At 38.3% G+C, this 10,369-nt stretch overlaps 2 protein-coding genes and 1 long non-coding RNA gene across 6 annotated transcripts in view; all 3 read left to right on the forward strand.

Moving 5' to 3' along the window:
- The window catches only part of LOC123674488 (protein I'm not dead yet-like), a 70,044-nt gene extending 69,468 nt beyond the window's left edge, over positions 1–576 (forward strand). For all 4 annotated transcript variants that reach the window (XM_045609375.1, XM_045609376.1, XM_045609374.1 and 1 more), the window contains exon 6: positions 38–576. In XM_045609375.1, coding sequence (XP_045465331.1) covers positions 38–301 — 264 coding nt within the window. In that variant the 3' untranslated portion in view covers positions 302–576. The remainder of the gene's footprint in view (positions 1–37) is intronic.
- On the forward strand, positions 507–4,385 carry LOC123675461. The gene is made up of 3 exons (XM_045610821.1): positions 507–512; positions 1,524–2,789; positions 4,146–4,385. Exons 1-3 carry the CDS (start codon positions 507–509, stop codon positions 4,383–4,385), a joined length of 1,512 nt encoding a protein of 503 aa, XP_045466777.1.
- Positions 4,386–7,982: 3,597 nt separating this feature from the next.
- LOC123674940 lies at positions 7,983–8,869 on the forward strand. The gene is made up of 2 exons (XR_006746724.1): positions 7,983–8,089; positions 8,142–8,869. It is a non-coding gene; the product is annotated as an uncharacterized LOC123674940 (long non-coding RNA).
- The last annotated feature ends 1,500 nt before the right edge of the window (positions 8,870–10,369 follow it).

Here is a 10,369-nt window from a genome sequence, read left to right on the forward strand (position 1 = left end):
CAAGCTCTTGAATATAATATTCAAACTATTTTTGAAGGTTGCCAACATCCATCCAATGTATCTTATGATGCCAGCAGCCTTGAGTTGTTCTTTTGCTTACTGCCTACCTGTGTCAACACCCCCCAACGCAATAGCAGCAGCCCCATGCAACATGCCCTCATCCGAAATGGCCAAAGTTGGTGCAGGAGTAGCAGTTATATCACTTCTAGTCTTGTTTTGTGTATTTCCATTGTTGGCACCCCTGATATGGGACGTGGATACTGTGCCTGATTGGTTAAATACAACCAATCTAGATGTATGAACATATATGAATTCAGAACTGATGTGACATAATGATTAAAATTTTGAACGGTCAATGTTGATAGACAAATTTTACAATTGTACAGTATATTTAAATAATTATCAATATTCACCATTTATACATTTTTTAGAATTGTTGAATTTTCAACAGGATAATCAAAAAATGTTCACTTATTTTTTTATATCAACATGATTAATAGCATGTTATGATTGTAGGTTCTTTGTTTTCCAAGCTAAATACTTGGATTGTATAATAAACTCACGTTTAGTATTAAATCCTTCTTTGACTTCCTATTTGCCATGAAGATTCTACTATAGAAAATATTTTAATATTCTAGATACTCTTTACGTTCCTACGATAAGATCTTTTTTATGAATAATTGTATCGTAAAAGTTCGCTTTGGACTATAGATTGCCGCTCACAGTTTAAAATTCAGGATCATTCATTATAGTCCATTCAGGAATTATCAACATCGAAGTAGGCCTTTAACGTCCAGTCGCGGCTTCATTTCTTGTTACAATATATCACTAAGCATTGCTGTGGTTTTGCCATAGAAATAATAATATATAATAATAATAATAAAAAGTTTATTGCTTTCAACACAACCTAATATAATAATCTATTAAATATTGCAATTAAACACGATGAACAGAGGCTCACTAGAGGTTCGCCTGTTAGTTCTGAAAAAAAAACAAGAATTTCCTTCCTTGAACGTCGTGACAACAGTATACAAAAAAAAATAAATGAATAAAAATGTCTTAATCATGAGTGAATAAATCAAATCAATCAAAAACCCAAATATCGAGATGCTCCACTACCCAAAGAAAATCCGTGGACCAAAATAATGGAAAATAGAAAAAGTATGGATGCCAAAAGGAAGAAGCTAAAAAGGATGGAGAAAAAATCCCAGAAAACAAAGAGGAAAAGCAACCTAAAGAAGGGAAAAAATCTATTAAAAACGATGACAATATAGCTGCCATTCTAGGAAGAATGACTCTACAATTTTGCACTACCAACGCGACAATGAAGCAAAAGATCGCCTTCTTAGAAGAGCAGGAAAAACTGATTAAGCTTTTCTAGAAGAAATGAACCACACAAATAATAAAAATCTTACCATTGCGTTTTGGAACGCAAACTCAGTCTTCCAAAAAAGACAGGAATTAACTCTTTTCTTGGAAGAAAATAAATTGATATACTTCTCTTGGGTGAAACCTATTTGAAGCCAACCAAAGTATTCAAAATAAGAAATTATGAAGTATACAGAAAAGACAGAGAACAAGGTAGAGGAGGAGGTACAGCCGTCTTAGTGAAAAGAGGAATTGTACACCACGAACTACCAGAAGTCCAAACTGCAAATATCGAAGAAACAGGGGTGAGTGTTAAAACGAAGGCAGGTGAAATAAACATTTACTCTGTGTACCGTTCCCCGAACAATGGATTAGAAGAAGCCGATGTAAAGAACTTCTTCCGAACTAAAAAACCTACGATAATCGCGGGAGATTTAAATGCGAAGCATCCTGATTGGAATAGCAGGAAGACAAATCCCCAAGGAACCAAACTGAGAGCCATAGCAGACAAATACAATCTGCTAGTACTAGGCCCAGAAGATCCCACTCATATCCACGAAACCACAGGTACTATGGACGTACTGGATATAGCACTAATGAAAAATGTATCAGCGAATTACGATATAGAAACTAAGATGGATCTCTCATCGTATCACAGCCCAGTGATCTTGACATTAGAAATCAGAACAGACAGATTACCCACAGACCGAAAAACAATTAATTGGGCAAAATTTAACGAAATAATTCAAATAAAACGTGTTAATATAGAAAGCAAAGAACAGGTAGACGAAGCAATCGAGGATCTAGAAAAAAGAATGATCGAAGCTGAAGTACAGTCCACTAAGATCAAAAAAATACCGAAGAAGAGACCGCTACCTCTAGACGTGAGAATTTTGTTAGAGGAGAAGAAAAAGGCGAAGAAACAGTATAGACGCACATTAAACCCCAGTGACAAAACTATACTCAATAAACTGACGAACGATGTGAAAAACAGAGTCGGACAAGTGTTCAACGAAGACTGGGACAAGAAGTTAGAAGAACTAGACACAGAAGACCAATCACTGTGGAAAATGACGACAGCACTAACTGGAAGGAAAATGAAAGCGAAGATTCCAGCACTCAAAAAGGGAAATCAAGTAGCTGTCACTAATGAAGAAAAGGCAGAAATGTTTGCGGAATCTCTGGAACATCAATTCAAGCCGAATCAAAAAATCAGCGACGACCAATTCAACCAATCAGTCGAATTACATGGAAATATTACAGACGAAGATCACAATGAAATGGAAGAAGATTCAACCGAAGTGACTGAAGAAGAAGTCGAAGAAATTATCAAAACTTCAAAAAATAGAAAAGCACCTGGAATAGACGGAATACTCAATCAAGCAATTAAAAACTTACCAGGAGAAGCTCGAGATGAAATCGTTGAAATAGCCAGATTCATACTAAAAACAGGATATTATCCAAACAAATGGAAAACGGCGGAAACAATATTAATTTGGAAAAAAGGAAAAAACAAAAAAGATCCAACGAATTATCGGCCCATAAGCCTATTATCGGCAATCAGTAAAGTGGTAGAGAAATTATACACAGAAGACTGACAGATTTCGTAGAAGAAAAGAAAATAATTCCTGATCACCAGTTTGGATTTCGTAAAGATCATTCAACGATTCATCAACTGGTAAGAATAACGGAAAATATTAAGGAGCAAATGAACCTCATGTGGCATCAGGGATTGATCTACAAAATGAAGTTGATGAAATTTCCAATTAAACTTACGAAATTGATACAATCGCACCTGGCAAATAGAAAATTTAGGGTGAATATCGACAGCACCAGGTCAACGATTAGAGAAATAGAAGCCGGAATTCCCCAAGGATCGGTGATAGGACCGCTGCTGTTTAACATATATATGGCAGAAATACCGAAAATGAATAGATGCAAGATAGCCCAGTTTGCAGATGACACTGCCATATACTTTCACAGTAGAATGCGGAAAACAATCACTAAGCAGCTACAGATAGACCTAGATACACTGATGGAATACTTCGAGAAATGGAGATTCAAAGTTAACAAATCGAAAACAGTTGCAATCTACTTCGGAGGAACAACAGTAAAGAAAGAAAGAGCAGGAAACGTCAGAATAGATAACCAGACGATAGAATGGAAAAAGGAAGCAAAATATCTGGGAGTTATACTGGATGAAAGAATGAATTTTAACAAACAGATAGAAGAAAACAGACAAAAGACAAGGCAATTGCACGGCAGATTGTACCCATTGCTCAACCCTAGAAGTAAACTTTCTTTAGAAAACAAGCTGAAGATAATAAAAATAGTGCTAATACCAAGCATTACGTATGCAGGAGTTACCTGGTACAATACGAAGGACAACAAAAATGACCAGTTGCAAAGTGCACTAAATTTTAAGAACAGCGGTTGGCGCCCCATGGTATATAACTAACCAACAAATCAGAGAAGAACTGAAAATTGAAACTATTGAAGAAATAGTCAATAAGCATAGAAAGAAGACAATAGAGACGTTGAAAGAGCACGAGAATAAGGAATTAAGAAAGATAATACAAATTAAAGTAAGAACGACCGATAAGAGGAAATACCTCTTTCAAAGAACTAGATAGAAGAAAAAAGTGACATTAAGTAGGGAGGAAATCCTCCTGACCAGACAAAAGCAGAAAATAGGTGAAAGGAAAGTAGAGGCGAAGGGAATATAAATTCCGGTCCTTATACAAAAAGAAGATCTGAGCAACATAGTCACTTCCCAGGCTGTTGCCCAAGTGCCAATAACCCCCACAACCGATGCTGAGGTCGCGTCATATTCCGTCGCTGTGAAGAAGGGAGCCGTGCCAAAAGTTATTATACATGATATACCAAGGAATCCGATAGATTTGCTTGCCCTTTATGCGGATGACACAGGAATAGCAGTCGAACACAGAAGAGCAAATATCATACACCAAAGATTACAAGAAGTAGCAGATGAAATAACCAAATGGTGCATTAAATGAAAGATTGAAATAAACGGACAGAAAAGCCAAGCTATCCTACTGCAAAAGAGAAGATTACAAATGGAGGAAAAATTATCAATTGACGGCAACGAAGTTGAATGGCAAAACGAAGCAAAATACCTCGGTGAGATCATGGATACGGGACTAACGTGGAAACAACATGTTAAGTATGCGGTGGATAAAACCAACAAAGCGATGAGCCGTCTATACCCAATCATCGGAAGAAGAAGCCTAATGGACATAAACACCAAACTCAGAATAATTAAAGCCGTTGCCAGACCCCAACTCACGTACGGCTCAGTGGCTTGGGGATACGCGGCAAAGAACCACATCAAGAGAATTCAATCAACGGAAGATAAATATCTAAGATGGGCAATAGATGCCCCTTGGTTTGTTAGAAACATCCAAATCCACAGAGACCTAAAATGGGACAGAATAACTAACTACATGAAGAAAAAAGCCGAAAGAATATTCGAAAAATTGATAGAACATCCCAACGAAGAATTGAGAAGATTAATTGATTACGACCCTGCCGAAGATGCAAGAAGAATGAATACCTACCGCAAAAGACCCAGGGATCAATTGCGAAACTTGACCTAAATATATAGTAAACTCAAGAAAATACATCAAATTGAAGAAACAATCCGAATAAAAAGGACTCCCGAATAACCCAGCACAATAGTGTGCAAGTAGAAATTTATCCGACCAAGAGAAAAATGGTTTATAGGCTTTATGCCCGAAACCTAAGAAGCAGCAGGTTAGGTTTAGTGAGTATTCTCGCTCTTGATGAGCCAGGACCCTCAAACTTGTTCCTTAGGATAAGGTTCATCTGTAAATGGATTCCCCCTGCTTTGACAAAAAAAAACACAGTCACTTCTCAACGATATGAGAGAAGGTGTGTCTTAGGCAGAGATCGCTGGATAGCCTAACTGAAGAGTCCACCAGCGATCTCGGGACGAAACACAATACCCCCCGGGAGAGGGCGCACATAAATCTTGGCTCGAGAAAGACTCGCCAAACTACGTTTACCTAATTTAGGGATTTATTCAAAATGTAAGGCCCATTTTACTGTATTATTCTTTAGTTGAATAAATTTGTTATACATACAAATCAGGTCCAATAATTTTAATTTTGACGGAGAGTCAGTTCAGTTAATTGAGTTCTATGTTTAAGCTCCGCCCCATTCGCCATTTTTAGGCTCAATTTTAACGTAGTGTCGTCACTGTCGAATGAGCCATATCATGTATTTTAGCTCTGTGCCTTCGACTTGACCTTTCGGAGATTATCCCGCTGATTTATTTCATGAACATGTGACTATACTTACCCCTCTTACGAGCGGAAGCTACGCCAGAGAGGTGAATTCTCCCCTCCTTACCAGCCGAAGGCTCTACAAACGCAGTCGAAAGGCTTCTCAAAATCTGCCGAAAGGCTCCACAAACGCAGCCGAAGGCTCCACAAACGCAGTCGAAAGGCTCCGCAAACGCAACAGAAAGGCTCTGCAAACGCAGCCGAAATACTTTGTTTAACTGAGACTGTTCAGCTGAATATCTGTACCACAGCTTCACTCTCTCAGGGTTAGCTTTAGTCTTGAACATTTCAGACTTTCTAATTTAACTCTCTATTCTCCAGATGGCACTGCCAACCCACTTTATCAAAATGGGTGAACTGCTTGAAGAATCTGCAGAGACAGAAAATGGTAATTTGATTTTGGAAAGGCTGAAACTTTTGGCTCAGGCACACTTGCCAGAGGGTTGGACCGAGTGGAAGGTGGCCCAGCTGACGAAAGAACAGGTGCTGGGTAATCCAAGTGGATTCCCTGGTCCTCAACAAAATCAGGTTTGCACTTCCTACTCTGGGAGTAGTGTCCATTAGTTTCTCCAGAAGCGGATCATCTGTCGGAAAGACCTAGAGGGACATCAAAGTGTCTATGTTAGAATGGGCCTTCTGCATGATCCTGATTATGAGTCCCCCATCTGTTTCCAATCGAATAGGAGGTTCGGCCGCCCAATCCGAAATCTTCAATCGGGCGGTTAAAGATATGAAACCTTTAACTACTTGTAAATCTCGACTAACAATTTATAATTGGAAACAGAAAGGTTATCGGGTATGTAGTCAAACTTGAACAATTTTAGCTCTTTATTGCTTCAGCCAAGCTTTCGGACAATAACTTGTCCTTCTTCAGGGCAACTAAAAATTACATAAAGTTGTAAAAAACACACAGAAATCAATACAGCAGGACTTACATCAATGTGAGTCTTAAATGTTAAAATTACTTCAATGTCCATATATAATATGTAACCTGCCAGGAATACATACCCGATAACCTTTCTGTTTCAAAATATGAAACCTTTGCTCATATCCAGGCAAGAAGCTTCAGATCAGTTGGGTGAGAAGTCAGATTCTGGTTCAGAAGAAAAAATGTCTGAAGACTCCCATGGTAAACGTCGAAGATATTCTTCAAAGGAGCAAGTTGTGAAGAGACCAAGATTTGATCGAGTCACCCTTCTTGAGAATAAGGTGGATACAATGTTTGCTTCAATCTGCGCTCGTCTGGATGATTCAGCAGAAACTCAATATACAGAGGTCGAGTCATCGGCCGTAGAGGAAGATGAGTTACTGTATAATTCTGATCAGAAGAGCTCCCAAACTTGGCAAGCGCCAGATATTGTTTTCACAGATAACCTAGATCTAGATTTTTTACCTGATGTAAGGGAAGCTGCTTCGGACATTCCGGAGCCCAGTCCAATCATAAAGGCAGATGGTATTGCCTGCCAACGTTTTCGTTCAGAATCGTGGAACAAAATTAGATATAAAGAAGTTCAGAAACGCTTGCAGGCGGCGCCAGTTTTTGGGGCTCTCAAAGTTAATTCGCAGTTGGGAAGTTTAGCGACCAAGTCTTTCGCCTCGGACCTACTAGTAAAATTTGATGATACATTAGGCACTATCTGCCATGGCCTTTTAAATCAAAGAAAAGCACTAGCTGAGGCTTTGAAAGGCCTTACTGCTAAGCACCCTGATATTGTCGACGACCAAAAATCGGTTGTAATTGATACCAATTCTAACTTTGAAAACTATTCAGATGATCTTTTATAATTAGTATTTGCTCATAGAGCAGAAACCATTAAAATTAGACGTCAAGCATATAAAACGAAATCGGACTTTCAAACAGTCAAATTGAACCAAATTCCCTCTTCTTCGACGCACATTTTCGATGAAGAAAAACCAACAGATTTTTTGAAAGCACTGTAACGTTTTTTTTCCTTTTATCATTTTTATTTTAATATTATTTCTGCTTGGAGAATGAATGTACCGCTGAAGTGGAATCGTCAGGTACACTTTCTAATTGTTTCTGCTTGTTCGCGATTCTGGTATTGAATTGCCAGAAATTGTGTTGGGGTGGTCATTTCAAATAAATATATCTTTTCCCGCTCCTCAAGTATAATAATAATAATAATAATAATAATAGAACTCATTTTTCCGTATTTCTCGAGTGTAGAGCATCTCAGCTAATCCGAATAAAGATTTTCTGTCTTCGACCATTTGAGTTGGATTATTTGGAAAATTGCAGATAATATCATAATTTTGCTGATTATTTTGGGATATTTATATCACGTTTTGGAATCAAGCAGAATTTCCGTCTTGTACGGGATAAAAATTCTACATACTCTGATAGAAATTTCTATAAAAGCCGCCCTCCATCTTAGGTAATGTAAAGTACAAATTTCAAATGATTGTCTTCATGAGTTTTAATTGCAGGCTTTCAATTCTTTCAATTCTTCTGAATATTTTACTGATTCGATATATAAGTGGATCAACCTGAATTATTGGCGTGTTGGTTGATGCAAAGACATCCCTTGGACATAGGCACCCCCATTGCCTTATACTGAGGGTTGGAATAACTTCTAACCGGTTGGGAGCGAACCGAATTCAACATTTCCATCAACTGGACTTCTCCCTCTGGATGAGTACAACCCTTTTATTTTCATTAGAGAAAGTTACCAAAATTAATCATTTATTTTGAATATATTGAATAACCATATTGGACCATATATAGACTCTGAAATTTAACTAAAATCCTACAGTTTATTATTTTATTGTGAATACCATTATCTGTGAAATTCTCTGTAAATGAAAGCCGGCATTCATTCTTTTAAATTATTGTTCATACTTAAGTGCACTCAATTCAAATTCATTAATTACATTTCATATCATAAATATAACGCTTTTCTCTTCAAGTACTTAGTAATTTGGTAGTTTTGGAAATTTTACAGAAAAGTAGGAATCTTGTTTATATTCGATTGATATTATTAAAACTATCTGGCGCCCCCCCTATTTATTGAGCTGTTCATTTTAAATTAAGAAAAAAATTATAGAATCCACCCCTTCTCCACTAGAGCTAAGCCGCGAGCTTCATTTTACCTTATTTATGTTACATCTAGAGAATATTTGAAAATAATTCACTTGTTGAGAAAAATAACGTAACAGCACAAGGAGGTTTTTTCGATGTTTTTCACGAGCGGTTCGGTAGATCCGGGAACAGAACATCTGTCTCGCAAAAAAAGACTCGGTTAGAGCACAAGAGACTGTTTAAATTTCAACCATCGAAATTTAAGAGCTCATCTTAGCGAAATCGTTCGAGTTCTTATTCTACTACAGGGGTGGTCACGTAGGAAAAACCAACAAGCCGCGTCGTCCAAAAGGCAAGAGGCGTCTTTGACGCGCCCTTTGTATCAGATCAGATCAAAGGGTACTCGAGCATCTGGAAAGAGCTAGGGGCTCCACCATACGTGATGAAAGCCATAGAAGGGTATTCCATTCCCTTTGTAGAGAAACCTCCTTCTGTTCCGTTAACAGAAGCTCTTATAAAAAAATTTTCCACAAAAGTTTCAGGAACTATGTTAAAAGAAATCGATAGGTTAATAAACCAACGGGTGGTGGAACCATCGGTGGCAAAGACCGGGTTCTTATCTCAACTATTTTTAGTCCCGAAACAAGACGAAAAGATGAGGCAGATTTTCAATATAAGGCGTCTCAATGGATATTCAAATTCCAAGAGTTTCCGTCTGGTGAGTCAAAACAAGGTACCAGGGTTTCTTCAAGAAGGCGACTTTGCAGGGAAATTGGACCTATCACAAGCATACATTCCAGCAAAGGAAGAGCATCGCAGCTACCTCTCCTTTTCTTACAAAAAGAGGGTGTTTCAAATGACATGCTTACCATTCGGTCTGTCGAGTGCTCCTCTGATTTTCTCTCGAATAAGCAATTGGTTTATCTGGACGATTTTTTTCTTACACCAATATTCAACAGCGGTGATGAGACAATTGGAATACGCAGTAGATCTTTTTCAAAGCCTAGGCTGGAAAGTAAACCTAGAAAAGTGCAATTTGGAGGCACTGAAATCAGTGGAGTTTTTGGGTATAATTTGGGACACCAAACAGGCCAGAAATACCTTACCCTCCAAGAAGGCTCAACAAATTCTAGAGAGCCTACACCAGTTGGCGAGCAAGGGTATTTGGAGCTGAGAGTCGGGAAAATCTTTGATAGACAGGCTAGGTTTTGCGTCTCTGGTTACCCCAATGGGACGCCTCTTTGCGAGAAGGCTTCAACGGGCAAGCAAACGGTTGCCAGAGATCCAACCGAGAAAGAAATTTCTGTTTCCCAAGGAGGTTTTGGCCGAATGTCGATGGTAGTTACAGACGCAGATGTCGGGGACGTGGACACAGACTCAGAAAGCTTGGCATATCAACAAGAAGGAATTGTTCACCGTGCTTATAGACGTGAAGAAATATTATTGTTGGAAAAATCCCTGATGAAACAGTAAGACAACAGAACTTTTGTGGCCTACTTGTGAAATCAAGGGGGGACGAAATCAAAAGCTGTTTTGGAACTAACGATAGAGATACTTTTGATAACACACGAATTTGGGATATCCATATTTCCCTACTACCTTCTCGGACATTGCAACACAATGGCAGATTGTCTGA

This window comes from Harmonia axyridis, chromosome 3 (assembly GCF_914767665.1).
Source record: "Harmonia axyridis chromosome 3, icHarAxyr1.1, whole genome shotgun sequence".
NCBI lineage: Eukaryota > Metazoa > Arthropoda > Insecta > Coleoptera > Coccinellidae > Harmonia > Harmonia axyridis.